Source organism: Diadema antillarum, unplaced genomic scaffold, assembly GCF_040938485.1.
Source record: "Diadema antillarum isolate AM-2024a unplaced genomic scaffold, OU_Dant_1.0 seq00001319_RagTag, whole genome shotgun sequence".
NCBI classification, from domain to species: domain Eukaryota; kingdom Metazoa; phylum Echinodermata; class Echinoidea; order Diadematoida; family Diadematidae; genus Diadema; species Diadema antillarum.
Window position 1 is genome coordinate 261,854 of NW_027272091.1, and position 21,103 is coordinate 282,956.

At 39.0% G+C, this 21,103-nt stretch overlaps 1 protein-coding gene across 1 annotated transcript in view; it reads left to right on the forward strand.

The window, feature by feature from the left end:
- LOC139708192 (uncharacterized) overlaps window positions 1-20,058 on the forward strand; it is a 67,156-nt gene extending 47,098 nt beyond the window's left edge. Inside the window, exon 3 of the mRNA XM_071620167.1 lies at window positions 18,826-20,058. Within this exon, the coding sequence (XP_071476268.1) occupies window positions 18,826-19,020 (195 nt within the window). The 3' untranslated portion in view covers window positions 19,021-20,058. The remainder of the gene's footprint in view (window positions 1-18,825) is intronic.
- The last annotated feature ends 1,045 nt before the right edge of the window (window positions 20,059-21,103 follow it).

The window sequence follows — 21,103 nt, forward strand, 5'->3', positions numbered from 1 at the left end:
AGATCCGTAAGTGGCAACTTTTTGGTGGTTTTGTGATGCAGGGTCACGAATGCGGATTTATTATGATATACCCCCCAGTGTCCATTTCTGTATATTTTCTTTGCCCATTAAACAATGAACTAAAGACTAGTAAATATTGATGCTCAACTACAAGTTACCAATAAGTATTGACTACTGACAAGATGATCAAGAGCCACAGTTTGGACAACATTTTCAGATTTTTGTATGGGATTTCTATGGAAATACCCAACTAGCTGGATGCTAGCACTAAATTCCCCAAAGGGGCAGACATGAATGAGCTCTCTCTCCCTCTCTCTCTCTCTCTCTCTCTCTCATTTGATGCCATTTAGGAAATGAAATAATCACTCAAAGTTGTTCGCATAGATTCTCTTGATGAAATATTTAGAATCCATGTATGTCCATTTTTTTTGTGTGTGTGTACTGCATTTCTCACATGTGACAGTTTTTCTATATTTAGTCTTTTTTCTGGGAAAATTATGTGGCAAATTGACAATGTAATTGACAGGCCCTCTGCCAGGGAAGAAAGGCAAAAAATGTGCAAGAGTTGTGAACTTTGTGATTTTCAAAGGCCTATCTGCTTCTCATTAGGGTTAACCCTAGATGCAAAATCCATACTTTCAAAATGGCATGGACATTGTGTTCAAGCAAGCCAGCACTGGTATTGACACTGTTAACTATGCCTGAGCTCAGATGTAAAATCCATAACATGAAAAATGGAGACAGTACACATAACATCATGGTCTGCAGTTTCCGAAGCATGAAGCATGGTATACATAGCTTCTTCTTCGAGTAGCCTCGAGAGCATTTCTAAAATAGTGCTTGTCTGGACAATCTATTAGCGTAGGTGTTTTCATTGAACGGAGAGGCATCAATCGAACGGCAAATTAGACTTTCCGATGTCATCACGGAAATTGTCCCGGTCTCGTCTGAGTGCGACCTTGCAGGGGGCCTGCGGATAGACCAGTGAGCTGAACTCATGCTTGGGTCACTATGAAATGGGGACATATCCGCAGTGTTACCATTACAAACCCATTCTTGCTTGTAAACTAGGTTAGTGCCAGCCTCCAGGACACACTCTACAATATGTACTTCCAGTAATTAGTAGAACAGCATCCCTCATTTGCATAGATGCTGAATGGTGGAGAGTAGCTTTCAATACCTGCTTCTCACTCTGTTTTACCTTAATGCCATTGGAGTGATCAAGATACCCAAATGCATGCTGTAATTCATTGCCTGTGTGGCAGAAAGGCCCTTGTTCCTTTTTACAATCAAATTTTTTGTTCATGACATAATTTGACAGAGTTTTGAAAGCTCTTTCATAATTTATGATGTGATCATCATTTTTGTGTTTTTTTTTTTTTTGTTTTTAGCCTGCAAGCCTTAGGACCATTCTGCAGGGCAAGCAACAAATTGATGCTACATTCAGGGCATGGTACTAGGTCAAAACACACAATGCTTGCTGGCTATTTCCATCTTGAAAGTCCACTTGAGTATAAAGCTTTAGAAAAAAAAAATATATATATCATATTTTGGAACAAATCAGAGTGCCACAAGCTCGTGAAGTACTTTTGTGATATCCGTATACCTCCCATCACCTTTGCAATGATACAAGAAAAAACACACAACCAGCCAATAAATGTCTCTGTCACTTGCCAACTCATTGCTGAGTTTGCCAAGTGTTTGTCTCATTGTTGAAAAGCATCTTTTGCTGTTATTTATTTTTATTTTTAGAATGAAGAAGCACTCCGTATTCAAGGTTTTAATTCTACTCGAGTACAATCGCACAAAAAGGATGTAAGTTTCAATAAAGATTGGACTTCAAATGAGAAATTTGTCGAATGCAGTCTCCAAAGTCTTGTAAAACACTGATTGAGAGAGAGAAAGAGAGAGAGAGAGAGAGAGAGAGAGAAGAGAGAGGGAGAAAATTATTGAGGAAAGGATGGGGGCAAAGTTCACTGAATGTATCCAGGGCCTGTTTCTCACTTTCATCTGCCATGCAGAAAATAACCCAAAACAAACAGTATGGGCTTAGAAAACAAGCACGATCTCATGATATGACAGGAAAAGCAAATTTGTTCTTCCTTTCATTTCCTCATGCAGTGCGAGAAATTTTGAGATAAAACCACACCCGCATTTACAACAAAGATTACAACCAGAGAAAAAAATTAATAATGGGGAGACGAAGTGTGTAAATGGTTGGTGCAATGTGCAAAGAGAGAGTGGTTTTTAAACAAATGTTTTCCAGTCTTCACAGGTTGCAGAGATATCGACTGGTATGGTCATACTTCATCTATTTACTCTTCCTCTGTACCATGTCAGAGAGAGAGAGAGAGAGTACAGAAGTGAGAAGGAGAACATATTAAAACAAATATAGAGTGGCATCGATGTGTAATGCGATATGAATTGGGCAGAGTTACAATCAGAGAATAGTCAATAGACATTTTGTCATTGTCAGAGTGAAAAAGTAAAAAAAAAACAGAAAAGCATTATTGGGCTCAATGTTTTACTTTCTTACAAATGTATGTTATCAAACCATCGGCGTGAATACCACTTCACTTTGTACTGCATCGATTTGGGGAATCAATCTTCAAAATGCAAGTGTCATTGATAAGAATTTGATAGTATGATTACAAATTGTGTCACAAATATATATAGTGTCCTGCTCGATGAAGGACAATTATGCAAATGGGCAAATCAAATCGCTTCTCTCAGTTTTACTTCTTTGTAAGCATTTCACCCCCATACATTCTGTATGCCCTGCCCCTCCTCCTACCTGAAAGACCTCAACCTACTTTATTTTGTGGCCACAAAATGATATGCTTTCGCAGCATTTGGGGAGAAAAGCTCACAAAGCAGTAGGTAAACACAAATCTGTCATCTTTGTCATTAGCGTGCCCGCCCTCAAAGCAAGCAGAGCTGCATTGCTTGTATTGTACCACCATCCCTCTCCTTATTGCTGCACCCTCTGAAGATGCGCTGGCTGTAAAAATCAGTGGAATATGGGCGACGTTCTCCGTGCTTTCCGTTTTTCCACTTTCATCCGGCGACGAAACAACTTTAAACGCTTTACGGAGCCGTAATTGCAGTCCGTCGCAACCCATGATTCGATTGCTGAATCGCGGCATCAGCGCAAATGTGCCAAGACTTCGAGCGGAGTCATTGGATGTTACTGTTGTCGTGGCAACCAGACTCAATTTTAGTTGAAGTAGCAGATGATAGATTGCATGTCTCTGGCATCTATTACGGAAGAGACAGAAAAACAGACCTTCAGACAGAGAGAGCCAGACAGATATGAGAGATGGAGAGGAAGAGAGAGAAGGTGGAAAAAATGTGAGATAGTCAAGAAAGAAGGAATAACAGAAAGAGAGAGAGAGAGAGTATGTGTTCACAGTACTGATCCCAAGAGAAGCAGAATAGTTTCATACACTGAGGAAAAAGAATAGGATATGAAGAAAGAGCATTGAGAAAGAGTAAAGAATACAGAAAGGGTCAAGTTACACTACCAGTATTAATCCTACAGCTTGGTTTGCTTGCAACCAGCCTATGCTCTCTAAGACCTTAGTCACTCCAGACATGTTGTGTGGGAGTTACTTGACCTCACAAGAGATTACACAGAATCAAGAAGCTAGGTACGAATTTGCGTAGCAAATTCTGATGACTCATTTCATGAAGCACGCATAGACTTTCTTGGTGGCATGTGACAAACTGCGATGGAAACATGCTCTCAGAATTCATCTTTATAAGTTCACAACGATATTTCAGTTTCTAGTTCTCTAGACGCGTCTCTACGACTCCAACTTTGTCAATGTTAGTGTTTTATATCTGTCCTGATGTGGTAACGGTGATGCTGATAAAATTGAGATCACTAAACATTAAAGAGGTGTAGACATCTTCGATTCAAATCTGTATAGCACCAGAAAGGCAGCCCATAGATGAAGAAAATAAACATTACGTAGCACATACGTAAGCTCTGCACATCTTCAATTCAAATCTATGTTTTACCAGAAATTCAGCCTATAGGTGAATGAAAATAAACTTTTAGAACATCAGATATGTCTTCATATTTGGTTAGACTCTGAATATGCGTTTTGCACAACATTTTTGAACAAGCATACCCCTCCCCCTCCATGCCCTCCCCCGCCATTCACCCTTTAAGAATCTTGGAGTCTTTATTGGAGTGTGGACTTTCAATAACTTTGAGAATTTGCTGCCAGCAAACAGAACAAATATTGTGCTGTACGTGTTCGGGCAAGCTTGAATTTGTCACAACCTTCCACCCTGTTCTTCCCACTCACTCTCTTCCTCATTTTGGCTGGCAACCTTCTGCCTCCCGCACATCTCTCACTTTATCCCCCCCTCTCTCTTTCTACTCTCTATTTCTACTCTATCTATCTCTTTCTCTCTCTCTCTCACACACACATAAATGAATATCTCTTTCCTTTCCTCCCAGTTTGTTATTCTTCTAGTGCCCCACTCCTCCACATCCCCCTCCAGTTTTCTCCTCCCCCATATCTCACTTTATATATATATATATATATATATATATATATATATATATATCCCCCTCTCTCTTTCTACTCTCTATTTCTACTCTATCTATCTCTTTCTCTCTCTCTCACACACACGTAAATGAATATCTCTTTCCTCCCAGTTTGTTGTTCTTCTAGTGCCCCCCTCCTCTGCACCCCCCTCCAGTTTCTTCCTCCCCCATCTCTTTCTATCCCCTCTTTTTCTCTCTTATTCACTCCCTCTCTCCACTCTATCATGTTATTACATACAGTATCTCTGAGCTGTTGTCTTCCTCTTTTTCATCCTTCTCTCGTTCCCTCTCTCACACTCATGTTTTGCAGACAATTTTTCTTTGGGCCACCACACATTCTTTCCTTCTCTGTCTTTGCTCACTCTGTGTATCTCTATATCAGATATAGATTCTTTGTTTATTCATTTAAGACAAAATATATGTATGTGTGTGTGGATATGTAGGTATATGTATACATATGTATATGTACATATTATATATACATATAATTATATGTATATGTGTGTGTGTGTGTGTGTGTGTATGTGTAGATATATGCGTAACATATTGATGTCGATATGGAAGTACAATTTTATACATTTCTCTCCCTTTCGGAATGCTTTAGTCCTTGTCTGTTTTACTATCCTTTCTTATCCTTGTCCATGTCTCTCTCTCTCTCTATCTCTCTGTCTGTCTGTTTGTCTGTCTGTCTCTTTGTTCCTTTTCAGCCCCGTTTCCCATCTCGCTGCAATGATTGTTGAAATATGTCTCGGTGTATGGGTTTGGTGATGAGAGCGTGATGAAATACCAAATTATCATTCCAGTCCCGTGACGGAGATTAGGTGAGGTATGGTCCCCCTGGGTACGTCGCAGAGAACAAGACCTGCCTGTAAAACATACTCCCACCCCCTCATGACTTGCATTGCGTTGCATCTCTGTGTAATCATATGTTTATTCTTTATGTTATCACAGACAACGGACGCACATTTTTAGACATGAAATATTCATTATGACAATTTCGAGAATGCTAAAAGGAAATTAAATCAACACATTTTAGAAAATTGTTCCGCGTCATTTCCAAATTGAATTGATGTCTCCTAGCTCTGTTGGTGCTTGTTTTTTGTTGTATTTTTAAACTTATTTGGTTTTGTTTTTACAAGGACAATGAGTTTTGATTACAGGAACATGTTAACCTGTTGCAGAATGAGTTGATTTTTTTTGCTTAGACAAAAATTCCTCAAGAGCCGCAGCTCGAGTTTGTGGAGAATGAGTCAGAAATGCATTAAAAAAGTTTGCATTGTGAACCTGTTAACCCACGTATGCTGTGATGGCACAAAACACAGGTGCAGGACTGGCTCACTTTAAGTGTTTACAGAAAGGGGGGTGGGGTGGGGATAGGGGCATATCACTGATGTGCTGTTTGACCCAAATGCGCCTCATTTGTGTGCACCCCTAGTGGCTTTTGCAATGTCATTTCCATAATGTCATCATTATTTCACGATCAAAGAATCCCGGAACACTGAATTTTGAATGAATCTGTAGGCTTTGCCGGAATTCCAACTATATGGCCAATCCGCCCACGTGTGTGTAATGTTGATGATGTTTTCTTAATGTTATTGATGTTTTCTTGAAGTTGTTGTGCTTATTTTTGTAGCAATATCCAGCCACAAAAGTTTGACTCTGTTCAGTATGATTATATTACTATTTTTTTTTCTTTTTCTTTTTTAGTATCCATGAATGAGATTTTAATACACATGAGACAGTCGATGTAAATAAATTCAAAACAAAAAGCTCAACCTACATACATGCGGCCACTGAATATTTTGTTAATGGAAAATATTTTGACCAAAAAAGAAAAAAGAAACATAAGTGGAGGAGAGCAACCTATGAAAAGGAGCACATTGAGGATATTTTATTTTGATGCTCTGCTTTTCTGTTTGTGCAATTGTAATGCGTCCATCAAAGTCAGCATTGAGTGAAAAATGGTTGAAAAATTGGAAAAGAACACACTAATTTCTTTTGAATGGGACAAGAATACAAGAATGTGCATGTGTGCCAGTAAACACATGAAAATAATACCAATACACCTAACCTTTTTTTTCTGTAAGGTCTTCTTTATGGTTGCTAATAGCTCTTTATCATCGTGATTTGTGTATAATCCATGGTGGGATGTAGGATGTAGGATATTATTGCATAGGAGATTGTTGTTACAAGATGGAGTGCATCTGTGTCAACACATCCAGCTCAACTGGTAGAATTGCTTGTAGCTGGCTCTCTAGTAAGAAACTTCATCAAGGGAAAAATAAAGAAAAATCACATTATTTACAAGGTCTCTTTGCTCAATTGTTTATTTGATTAAAGCATCCAGGTCAACTGGTAGAAGGTCTCGTAGTCGATTCTCGAGTCAAGAACTTCATTGAGGGGAAGAAAGAAATGCCATGTTATTATGAAGCCTCTGTGTACAATTGCCTGATTTGATTGAAGTCACATAGGTGACTAGAGTGTATCTCTGTATTTTGACTGTAGCATTGACTGCTGTTGCCATTTTAAGGAAGAACGGGAATACACTCTAAAGTGCTCAAACTCATCTGGCTTTTTCATCATCTCTGGATCAATCATTGATTGAGAAAACCAAAATTGCCTAGGACTTCAGTGAAATACATGCTCTTATAAATCTTCCCTATTTTTGTTGTTGTTCTCCAGTTTTCATTCTTGGCAAACCATGCTTGTAGGATTTACAGTATTGCCAGTATTTTTTTTTTTGGACAGTAATCACTGCAGTAGCCTCTGTCTTTTTAAAAGCTTGGAGAGAAATATCATCAAATGAAAGTGAACCCACAATGACACCACAAAGCAATCATTATTTACACAAAGTCATAGTCTCTATTACAGTAATATGTGAAGGACAATACATTCTCTGTCTTGAAAGCTGGTCTACATTCTACCAAGTTAAGGGAACTTTTTTGTTAGATTCCAGAGAAGTTCAGGAGAATTTCTATCTCCTTGACCGCTTGGATTTGGATCTGAAATCATCATATTACCTTCCATTCAGATGAAAAAACAAAAGTTGAAAAATGAGCAAAGAAAATGGGATTCCATCGCGATTCGAACCTCCTGATTGCTAGCCCGGTGCTCTACCGACTGAGCTATAGAAAGCCCCAGTTCAGTGTTTGTCCCAGAAACCCTAAATTCTCAATGCTCTGATGGTCAGAAGCTTTTGTAAATAGATATCTTGTAGATGAGGGAGAATATTAATGACATGAATGGTTTTTTGTTGCTCTATTCCAAAGCATGTATCATAGGTAGTAATAGACTTTCAATATGTTCCACAACCAGAAGCAGGTTATGGGCCCTGCAGCTGGGGTTGGTGGGATACCAGAGCTGTTCAAGGATGTCTGATGAATCGATGCAAATCAATAAATGTTGCATCATCTCATACAGGGGAACAATCAGGCATCTGTGACAGCAATGTGAATGATGTCTAGTAATTATTACTCCCTCCCCCCCTCTCTCTATTCCTCCGGCTATCTATCTATCTATCTATCTATCTATCTACCTATCTATTTATCTGACAGTCTATCTATCTATCTATTTATCTATCTATCTATCTATCTATCTATCTATCTATCTATCTTTCTATTTATCTGTCTGTCTATCTATCTATATATTTATTTATCTATCTATCTATCTATCTATCTATTTATCTGTCTTTCTATCTATCTATCTATCTATCTATCTATTTATCTATCTATCTATCTATCTATTTATCTGTCTATCTATCCATCTATCTATCTATCTATCTATCTATCTATCTATCTGTATCTCTCCCTCTTTTTGTTTTGGGTTGGCTCACTCATCATGATGTTGCCAAATTTAATAATACTAATGAGAGCACTGATGTATTATGTAAGAAAAGAATGAGCAGAGGGCACTTACTGGTTTAGTTCTGAATACATGTAGCTGGTGGATATTTCCAACCATATCTCCCCCAATGAAGATATGTTCATCCGATATGAGCTGTGGCTCCGTCTTTCTGTTTTACATTCATTTACACTGTATGTAATGGCAGTCATATTGAAGTAAGGTTACCATCTCAAAAGTTCTTGTCAGGGCTTGTATGCAGTAGGAGACAGAATTGTGACAGACTGCTTCTGCAATGCATTACATTATATGGATGTTTCGTTTCTTACAGTCTAGTAACAAACATTATACCTGTTCTCTCCCATTAAGCTACATAGGCAGGAATTCACTTAGTTGTTGCTAGGTAGGGCAAGCCTCCAGCAAGCTTTGTGGTTTTTAAGGGCAGCTGTTGTGAACAAAGCATGCATAAAATCTGAACTCATTACAGAACCGGCCTATTGCACTTAACTCTTTCTCTGCCGTGGACTTTGGACAGTGTGTACCACACTACTGGGTTTCCTGTGCAAATCAACATTCGAAGCACTCAAAGTATTAAGTATCACAACATTGCCATAAAACAGACCTTACCCCATGGGTATCACTTCATAATTTCTTTTTGTTGTTGTTTTTTTAGGCATTCTTGTTATTTTTTAAATCAAAATAAGATTTTTGTTATACTTTTGGCTGGCATACCTTGAAAATGTCTTCTTTTGGACATTAGCGAGCTCTAGATCTATGATGCGAACACTAAGACGACGCAGCCTCCTAGATTAGACAATGGAAACGGCTGTCTTGCGCATGTGTAGAACACCATTTTTTGCCTATTTAGCATCATCTTAGCATTTGTATTGTAGATCTAAAACTCACTAAGATTTGTACAGGACACATTTACAAAGGATGAAGGGAGGTACATCTAGAGTAGATATCAACCTCTCAGTTGGAAAAATGTGAAATTGACTTGGTTAAAGAATACATTCAAGAATTCAGTCCAACATCACATGCAATTCACAAGGGTGAGTAATGCAGAAATTCAAAATGGCTTTTTCAAGCATATTTCAAGAGTACAATTGAGATTAGAATAGCGCAAGTCAAGTTTGTTTGTTTTGTTTGACTGAATATTCTGTGTGGTCTCTCAAGTGTGATGTAGCTGAACCTTGCTTGCTACATGCATGTCGGCTATTCCTGTGGTTCTGTTTTCGTTCTCGCACGGAATGAAAAACTCTCAAGTAGTCACCCGATCCCGTCCCTGCCGCGCAGTCGATCGCCCCCGTGGAGCTCTGGCGTTTTGTGATGCCAGAGTGACCAAGGTGGCTGACTCATCCTCGGCAGCTCTTAAAGGAAGTGGCTCCCTCATTTTCAATGCATTGTGGGAATGTGGAACAAACCTTGAGTCCACTTGACATAAAGTCTTTTGTGGTGACGGTGTGCCGTCAATAAATTTTATGGTCAGTGTGGAATGTTATTTTCGGCATCTGACCGTGACTCTCTTCTTTTATTTTTTTTTTACTTTTACAATATAAGAACTGCTAGTGGAATATGCTCCTATTGTGCATCTTAAAGATCAATCATATCACATTTCCATATCTCTGATGAATAAGATGGCCATCAGGTGCAAAATTAGGCATAATGTTATTCTTGCGCCAGAAGCTAGGGTTGGAAATGAAGACGATTATGAAATTGTGTGGAAATTTTGAGTGAGTGCAAGGAAGAAACGCTTCCGCCTTTAAGTATCGGTGAAACCTCTCCAATGCCCTCAGCCCCTGATCAATATATGCATCTCCCTTCTTTTCCACTGTCTTATTTCCAGGCGGGTATCAAATGTTACACTTTGGACTTCAGAGAGTACAAGGAAATGTTATCTTATACTCTGTCTACATCCAGTCTGGAAAAAAAAAAAGGGAGAGAGAGAGATTTAAAAGTTTATCTTAGGCTTTTATTGTGCATAAAAGATGTACACTGTATTGTGATATTCTGTGCACCTGTTGTATGAATTCGTGTATAAAAAACATGTCAGAAGAAAATATTGTGGGGGAAAAAAGATTGCAGTAGTTTTCTAGTATTCCGACATGTTTTTTTCAGTATTGCCAATAGAATATGTTTTAGTGGTTCCATAAGTTCATACATTGGATGACTGTTAAGTTCAGGTGAGGATTGACAATACATAGATGTTGATTTTGGACTGTGTTTAATGAAGGTTAAGTGGTGAATATATTTTCTGTTCATTTTCAAATCTGAGTTGTTGAAATCATCGTCGGTCACACAGTTACTGATATCATAAATGTCATAAGCTGTGTATCTTCGTATTTGTCTGCTATGGAGAATAGAGATGCTTTTGCATCTTTTGTCACATTTTACTCAATATCAGCAGCAAAAAGTGATATAGGTTATCCTGTGTGAGGATGTGTGTGTGTGCACGTGTGTGTGTGAGTAGGTGAAATTTTTTCAGTTTACGTCATGCAATCTAAAAAGACCTTTCAAAAGAGATAATCGCAAGACATCAATAGTAAAACTGAGTCACTCAGCTAAGTGCTATCTCCTTTACAGAGTAGATCAGGGATATAAAGTTTACGATTTGGAAAAAAAAAAGGAAGGATGTCGTTTCCCTGGGAAAGTTGCATTATAACGTATTGAGGTCGAGCGCAGATCCTTAGAATCAAGTCAGCGTGAGTCATTCGGTGTCAGATTTTGCTCCACCGTATTCCCATTAAAACGTCTCCAGTGACGAATGACATTCCCTCCCGACAAATCCCCGCATCACGTTACGGTAGTGATGGTGGGTGGGGGGGGGGGGTGGAAAAGATCCCTCCAGATGCAAGTTGAGGGGAGAGCCATATTGGCCACCTGCTGCGGTACAACGGCCACTCAGCTCTGCCCTCCTCCCACCCCCACCTGTGACCTCACCGCAGAAATGAGCGCTGAGATGCCCTCATTTCGTCCGCCCTCCACTCATCCAACCAGCAAGTCAAACAAACAAACAAAGAAACCAGAAGAGTGAGTTTCATGTTCTAGGTGTCTGGACTTGTCCTATGTAAGAGATACACGTGTGTACCACACTCCGTTCCGGAGAGACGGAACGCTTCAGCCGGCGACACTGGTAGCCCATATGGAAACGGAGATGTGCACATATATACCGGTGGATGTCTTACACACAGTACCTCTCGGAGGTATAAAGGGCTTGAAACCTTTCCACTTTGATGAATGGGTGTCAAAAAAGATTAACGCATTCAGTGAGGATTTATTGCACAACTACAGCACTGAAGCATTTCTTTCATACTTTATTGTATATATATATATATTGTATTCTTGCTATGAATTCCAAGAAAACACGAACAATAAATTGGTACAGAGTTTCAGAATTTATAGTGACTGGGATGAGGAATAAGAATGTTTTCAAAATTCATAATAAATCACAGTGAACAATTAGGATGCTGACATAGCAGCTTTGCTTAAGAATGAGTGATTGAGCGCTCAAGAAAGCAGAACAAGAGATGAAAGCATGTATAAATTCTATACGAGTAAACTTGTTCAGCAAGTGGTATTTGCATTAAAATTACATTGTTACATTACTTGAATATGTGAGCCTCCTACATGTATGTTATCATCCTTGTTCAGTATATTACTGTTAGGGCTTTTTCAGAGTATTGATTTATCTGCTTAAGGACCACAAAAAAATTTCCTAAAATCTATATATGACACTATTGATTTATGTACAAGATGATGTAAAATTATATGTCTGGAATGCCCCTTAAAAAAAGTTCTCTCATGCTATTTTTGCATCTTCGTGTTTGGCTAGACTTTGTAGCAGTCATGGCAGTTTTAATGTGCTGGAAATAAGACAGAAGATTTTTCTTGTCGAGATAAATGACCCATTTTTTTTTGTTGGTTTGTAGGTTTGTTTCTCTCTTTTTTTTGGGGGGGGGGGTGGGTGAGGGGGCAAGAGTTTGGACTGATCACAGGAAGTACAATCCATTTCTAGAAGGTCTCCATGCTCATTATCTGCGCTCCCCTCTGATGAGCTCAATCACTAAGTATGACAGACATTGAAATGGACAGCTAGGGCCCAGTAAAAGCTTTTTCAGGAAGCTGCATGGCATGATACAGTATGGAGGTTCCTCGACACCGTCAGACATTTGTAATAGGCATCGTCGAAAATGCCCAGTGGTGATCCTATACCCTTCAAATGAAAAGAGAAAGGCGTTTTTCAGTACGTCTCCCGTTCTGATGGATAGAAAAAAGTTCTGTATATTTATTACACTCTTCCTATAGTCGGCAAGTTTTCCGTGATGCCGACAGTGCACTGTGCCAATTTTGAGAGTTTTGTGCCTTACAGTAGCTTAATAGGATTGATAATATGGAGACCCTCACAATTCTAGAAATTGCGCTGTTAAGCCTTTAAATGAGGAAAATTCTTGAATCTTTTGCTTTTTCTATTTCTTATGTCTTGTCAAGAAACAGAAGTAAGATTTCTGGCTCTCCTGTGGGAGGAAAATAAATGTTATAGCCAAGTCAGCAGACGTGACTGAAGTATTACTGCTAAAATGTGGCAGGTTCATATCCCCATAATTTAAGACCTGGTGTATCCCTATATTTTCTCACCTTTTTTTTTGTCATTACTCCTAAAGTTTCTTCTGATTGTGACAAGTATGCATGATTTATGGAAATATAGATTAGGAAATTGATTGAACTTGATATGATGTAGGTACAAGAAAATTATATGTTTAATCATATATTTCCATGTGTGTATTTCCTGTTCTGTTTTTTTTTCCTTAAGGAAGTCAATCTAATTTAAAGATGTATATGATATATTTTCTCCTGCGTTATCTGCTTCTCTTTTGCTGAGGGGGTTTGTGGCATACTGGGTTAAAAAAAACACACACTATAGTGGGTGTATGAGAAGTGGGCACTCAGCAGTTAAATCCCACGCTAATGTGCGGCATTCAGCGAGAGTTTCCGGGCGTGGAGCCCGAGCCGACTGTCGGTGGGCCGACCCACGCATGTCTGCCCCCCGAAATGATGGATCACCATGCTCCTTCGCATTGTTTAAAAAGGAGGAAAGTGCTGGTGAAGGATAAGCTATTTTAATGTCTACGTACCAAAAATGGGCAGGAATTGCATAGTCTGATGTCGTGTATATCCATCATAATTGGCTATTACAGCCGCAGCGGTTAGCTTTTCTTCTTGTAATTCTTCTTCTTCTTCTTTTTTGTGGAACCACTTCCCCACTCAGTGAAAGTGAAAGTTTGTTCAAGTTCAATGACATTTCTTTCCAGCAAACATTTAACATATTAATTTATAGATAACACTGCGATAATTTTGAACGTGCTAGAGGCACATCTCCAAAAGTAAAGCATACATGTAGCTGCGAGGCGAGCGTGCCCTTAACTTCAATGAATATTGTATGTAAATATAATTATGCAGAATTATGGGAGATGAAGATAAAGAATTAGCAGTGATAAGGACAAGTAGGAGGACATTTATTAAAGAACGGTGCATCTATAGGTAATTCGTTTCTGAACATAAGGTTGAGACAAATACACTCTGATTGGCTTTTAGTCTTAACTTGTCATCGTATATCTGATACATACATATTTGTTGTTGTTATTGTGATAGACACTATTGACATTTAGAATTAATAGGATCATCAGGTCATAAAACAAGTTGTAAACAAGCCGTTTGCACTTTGTAATATTGAAATTAGAGCTTGTATGCCTCCTTTCTAATTCTACAAGCAAGCATGTGGATGCCAAGCTATCTTTTTTTGTATGACTTGGTGTTTGTCCTCGGATATGTCCATAAACTGAGTATACACCTGTACGTGGATAAACTGAGTACTGTAGAACCAGAAATATTCGCAGCATGAAATTTTCACAAAGTGGAGCCGCTGGCCTTTTTCACATCACAAAATTTTTTCAAATTGCCAGTGGCATTCAATGCATATAGAAATTTGCGAAATTAAAATGCACACAAAAATTTCTGATTTTACAATAATTGTGATATACAATTGTTAGAGATAGATTCGCCATTTCAGTATGGTATGATGAATAATTTTTTTTTTCAGATTTTTCTGACACCTTTTTGTTCTGAATTCACCTCTGTACTTTCAAGACTTTGTTTGCTAGAAAAGTATACAGAATCATGTCTTAGTAATCATTGCTTTAATCTTCTACATTTTGTCGCCTACATTGTAAGTTGCTTGATAACACCAAAGACAATTTAGATGTAATATTAATAACTAGAAACAATTATGTTGTCATAAGAAATGTTAAAAACTTTCGTCTAATATCAAATATGTCAAAATTAAGGAGTAACGTGTGTGTACGTATGTGTGTGCAGCAACTACACATGTGCTTTGTGCGCTAGCTTGCATCACTCACCTTTGGCTGGAGGGGAAAAAGAAAGATAAGTGAGCCTGAAGTCAGAGACTAAGAGTTTTTGCTTAGGGTTACAGGAGCTAGATGGATGTCTATTTACACTGGTGTTCATCCCCCGTCTGTTTGGGTGTAATTTATTACCGGCCACTCTCCCTACCCCCCCCCCCCCTTTCCTCGTACAAAGAGTGCTATGTTTTGAAGTGAGTTGGACAGGCCGTGACGACCTGTCTTGCCGTCTTGGCCGCGGGGCAGTGGCAGATTCATCAAATTAAGAATCATTACATGTGCGCTACACTTGATGGAATATCCCATAAACTTGGCCGGGTATTGACTCTTCACGGATGTTGCCTTGATGTAATTCATCCGCCCGTGTGCCCGCTCCCTGAACCTCTTTGAGTTGCTCTTCTGGGAGGAGTGGGAGGGGAAAGAAAAAAATGCACATCATTGAATCACCTTGGTGGAAACTTGGTGAAAAATTGTGTTGCGTAGCTGCATTTTGAATGTTTGCAAAGTTGATAACATTGTTATTCTTAAGAGATGTTTGCAGAAGAAGAAAAAGTCATCTGTGGCTGATCAATTGTATTGTGTCATCATGTTTCAGATGAGTTGATTCCTTTTACTGCCCACAAAGTGATCTGAATAATGATTTCATTCAAAGTGTGTTTCAGAATGGAATTGCTCCTTGATAGTTCTATTCTCACATCCCCTCTTCTCCTCATCATTGCACGAGACTTATTGAGGAGTGAATATCACATCATTGTGCCAATTCAAAGCCTGATCCAGGCCTGATGACGTGCAGATTATGCTACTGGTAGTTGCTATGGTCCATGGGGATGAGGTTGGGGGTGGTTAGGGAATGGATAGTGCAGATGAACAAACATGGATGCAGTTAAAGACAAACAGAAGTTGACAGCTGTGATCGTTCCATGGAAACGGGAGTTGCTTAAAGTCATCACCGTGAAAACCTGCATTGAGATTGGTATAAAATGCTCCACTTCCACACACAAAAAAAAATCCCCCCAAAATTGATAGCCAAGATTGACTGAGAGCACAGTTCTCTTAACTCTTTCTATTCTAGGGACTTAAGACAGTGTGTATAATGCTATTGGGTTTTCTGTGCCAGTCGGCACTCAAGGCACATAAATGGTTAAAGAAGCCCAAGAATTAATTCAACAAAATGAGACAAAGTGTCCCTTTTTGCAAAGGAAACACTGGGTGAAAGGTATCCTTTAAAAAAAAAAACACTTGCGTGTGAGTAGCTTACAGAGTTTTTTGCCGTGTTTCTTTGTCATTCTATGCACAAATTAATGGACTGTTTATTAGAGATTTGAGGTGTGCCAAATGCTCTGTTCATGATTCATATATTCATGAGTTGTTCACTCTGAAAATATCCTTTCCTTCATTATTGTTGGCTTGGTGTTCAAAAAAAAATGTTCTTGTGCAACTTTAATGGATAATGTCTGATAAAAGACACTTCTTCTACAGTTTATGGCAAAATACAGTATTTTCTGCAGATATCCTTTCTTCACTTCCACTCATTGTATCCCTACCATTAGTCAATTTGAGACAATGATCATCATTGGTATCAGGGGAAAAAAGACCCTCACACAACCTTTGAGTGGATATAAGATTAATCATTAATCTTAAGAGCGTGGGAGCTAGCTGTCAGTGTGGTTGAAATAGCTTATAGATTATTACTTGTTTGTCAAATTCTTTGTGAGGTCACGTCATCCTGTTCCTCATCGAAAAAAGGATCTTCCTAATCAGTGTACCCAGTCGTATTGCTGTTAAGCTTTCGTAGATCTATCAACTATCTCTTTTCTTTGATATGATTAAGCTACTGCTCTGTATTCTTCTGCGCTGTTCATTCCTCAAATCGTAGCACTGGCAGCTCTGAATCTCCATGACAACACGTGCCCAGGGACTCCACCCACTAATTGAAGTTACAAAGTCAAGCTGACACCCCTCCCCCCTTTTTTTTTATTTTGCTGGGAGTTGATCAGTCCTGACCAAGTGGTTGTGATCAGGGTGGGAATAGGAGAGTCCACTATGCCCCCCGGGGGTGCTTTCCTTTGCCTTGCGCCCACAACACCACCGGTGAAAATGAACTGCCACTCGGTATCATATGCCTCACTCCATTTGTCGCACCAAAGTCTTTAATGGATGCTCTCCCGGTAATCTTTCTGTCTCATCCCCCCCCCCCCCTCCTCCTCCTCCATCTCTTTCCCTCACCTCTCTCACCTTCTCTTGCTGACCTCTTTCTCAATCTTTTTCCATCTCTGTCTTTGTTTCTCTATCTCTCAACCTCTCTGGAAGTATCAAACAAAGTCAAGCTAGGATATATTTGTACTGCTTTAGCTGATTTTTTGTATGCTGTTTTATTAGCCTACCAGTATTCAGAATTAAAAGGATGGTACAGTATTGATTGAGGTGAGAATTCAGCTTTTAACTTTTTTCAAGATGTTTAGAGGCTGTTTTGAATGTTAAAGAGCACATAATTCTATAGAGGAATTCAAATTTTATTCAATGAAAATCGGTTTTGAAATGGCTGAGATATCTAAAGACTAATTAAAACAAAATGATCCTAATAAAAGGTTGGTCCCACCTTTCATCATGATTGCTTTGTTTTGGATATACACTATCTCAGCCATTTCAAAACCGATCTTCATCGAATAAACTTTGAATTCCTCTTAGAATTATATGCTCTTTCATATTCCATATTCAAAGAGGTTTTCATCTCACAAACAGAGTTGGAAACCTGTATGAGGTCCCATCCCAGCCAAAGCTATACTATCCCTTTAAAGCATCAAGATTCAGATTCACATTTTACTTATGTGGTTATCAGCCCATGACATGGAATTTTTTTCTATCCAATTTTCTTGTTCATTTTTGAAACATAATACAGTGCAGTGTATGAGCACATGCCCAATAACTACAGATGACACTCTATGCAGGTATTATATAAATTTAACACCAAATCATAACACAGATATTGAGGTCAAAGCAGACAATACATTCATAAAAAACATCCAGGAAATAAAAGTTGTGCTAGCTGTCAATGTCAGCAAAGTGGTAGACAGTGTTAGCCACACAAAGTGTCCATATCTTATGTCTATCAGTCAACTGGTCTGTCCGAAGCTTATAGACATTGCTATATATGCCAAAGATACATGCAGATGATATTCATATAAGGGGGACCACATTTTATCGGCACAGACCAGCTGAAGGACTGCCTTCCTATTTAACCCATTGAGAATGGGCTGATTTTGCTACAACACACATTTCCCATAGACACTTACCCTAGTATACTCGGGACTCATCTCAACAGGTTAAGTGTGATGAGTGTTTGATGGTGGATGTAACTCCAGTGAGTGATGGTGTGATACTACCAAGCCTGGTGTGTATGAATGCCTTGGGCTTGGAGACCACTTCTATTTCAGACAAAGGGAGAGCTATTGTTACATGGGAAATATTAATTTTTACAGTGTGGAAATAATTTTTGCAATTTTTTGTGCTCCATAGATGTACCTTCAAACTCATAACACTTGTGTGTGTGTGTTTTGAGATACTCTCTCATGCACAAAAATGCTCTTGTCTGTGAAATTGTAAGCAAGTGAAGTTCACTAAAAGTTTCTATTGTTACAGTATTGCCAAGCTTACATGCTGTTGTGTTTTTGTTTTTGTTTTTTTTTTTTGGGGGGGGGGGTTGTAGTGCATTTCACAATTTATTTTGGGCAATATATGTATGATAATGAAGATAATGGTAATGATGGGATATGTATGTGCCTATGTATTTACCATGTTGTACAAAGAGAGATATACAGTGTATGTGTACTATGCATGCTGTACTTATACTTTGTTAATGTTAATGCATTTTCACAAAAATAATAGTTTTCTGTATTGGGAACATAACGATTAAAGTGCACAAAATGAGTGACTCTAAAAATATTCACCTGGCATCTTTTTGTTTTATCTCCCCTCCTCTACCCACTTTTCTTCCACTCTCTTCTGCAGTGTGTGGTATGCCTAACCAGGCAGGCGGTGATCTGCACCTACCCGTGCGCCCACCGCGTGATCTGCCGAAAGTGCTTCGTGAAGACCATCCAGGTGGCGCTGTCGCAGCGCCTGCTGCCCCTCCGCTGCGTCGTCTGCCGCACCAAGATCCAGCACCTTGATCAGAGCCCCGCGCTGGAGGTGGATCCCTTATAGTGATGCTGCACTCTGCGGAGGATGCCAGCCCACCCCCCGCACCCCTCCCCCCAGGAGTGACCACGCCCTTTAGACCGCCCCTCTTATCTCAAAGTCTTCTTCTTCTCTCCTCCTCCACTCTCTTCTCCATTGCCTCACTTTCTATGTTTTTGGACCAAGGAGATGATGAATGTACAGAATGGGAAAATGCTTTCTTTTTTTTCTTTCTTTTAAATCCTGGTTTTTTTAAATGATGTATCTTGTTATTTTCTATTTTTGGTTTACTGATAATGCTGGATCTGTAGGCCTACTGGTTGCCATGCTATTGTCCTGTTTTGTAGCGATAGTTAATCATATATATATGTGTCAGTACTTTCCATCATTTGTTTTGTCACATCAATGCCAAGGTTAAATGGAAAGAACATTTGTACGGAAGGTAGTGGGTCATTAGCTATTTCACTGATGTGGAACCGGGTGCACCGTGTATCAATGCTATGATGGTGGCATTGCCAATATTACAAATGTTTGGTCTTTCTGGTCGCACAAATTTTCCTGAAAGGCAGACAATCATGATATGCATGGTTACTTTAGTTGCTAATGAGCATGTTTGCAAAAGGACGTAGCTTTCCTTCTCTCACCTGACATCCAGTGTGACAATAGGAGGGAGATGTACGCACTCATTCCACCACCACTCAGACAAAACACGTACAGTGCTGATCACAGGATAATACACACATTTAAGGCGTGGCTTTTGCAACCATCAGTGTTACAAAGTTGACTCTATATACATTTGAGTTTCACATTTGTGCATTTTCATTCGATAGAAGTCCCGTCCCAATCTCCTTCTTTGTCGATGATGGTTGTTGGCACGAAGTGGTAGGTCTCCAAGTGAGAGACCCTGCAAGATAGATCGTCTTTATACGATCAGTACATTTGAAAGGGTATAATGGTAGATCAATTTCTACTATATTTATCATGCACAGTAATATGGGGCTTATGACAGTGTTATATAATGTGTATGTGTGTGTATTTTATCACCTGTATTGGAACATCAAGAGAAGGATGTGAAATTGATATCATATTTATAGAATAGATAAGGTAGAAAGAAGAGGATGAGGAATTGATCACTTTCTGCTCCGTTCAATGGTACAGGCAAAATACTTGTGATGTATAAAGGTAGCAGAAGGTTATTGTTCAGTTTCTGTAAAATGTATGTTTACCCTTTGCAATTTCCATGTATGCTTCTACTGCAGTTGTGAAGAGAAAAAGAAGCAATCACATTTGAATTTAACTGTCTTTGCGGTAAGGGTACTGACAGAAATGATATGAATGCATGGTAACCATGTCTTTGATAGCATTTTTTTTTGTTCAATGCTTTGCTGTTTCTTGAGAGAAATTAATTTCAGCAACGAGCCTACCAACTGTGTTAACTGTTACAGTGCGTGAAGCTACTGTTCATGTCATGAATTCCTTTCTGGTAGATGCAATATCAATAGAAAGACAATATCAATTGTTATCTACGTAGATATTCATGTTCTTCTCTTTTTAACCAGTGCTTGTATGGGGAAAGAAAGCTAATTTGATGAGGCGTATATGCCCTTGTAAGCATGAATACGTACAAAGCGCATATGCAGACAGCAATCCTATTCTGAATGCATTGTAGATGTATGGTATAGCCACGGGTGCATCCGTAAATATAAAGTCAATGAAATATCCAGTTTTGACATGATATCGGGAATTACTGTCTAGCTTTCCATATGATTATTTTCAAAATTATTTTTATGTGCAGTCTTTAGCCATGATGGCAGACAATATTGTTGATGTTGTATGAAAGTAGCATATATTATGAGGAAGACATAACCTCTGGGAGTTATGTGCAATCTGGCACGAAAGTGAATGCTGTCGGTAGGTGTGTGAACTCCAGATGGCTTGAGAGTTAGAAATTATAGCCACTTGCATCACACTTAAATCACTGAGGGACTGTGATGAAATCATTCATGGACTGAGTGGCCCATACATGGAGAAAAATGTGGGCAGGATAGTGTGTGGATCGATAGCCATATATATTGGTATTAAAGATGTACATGAGTGTAAATGTGGTTTG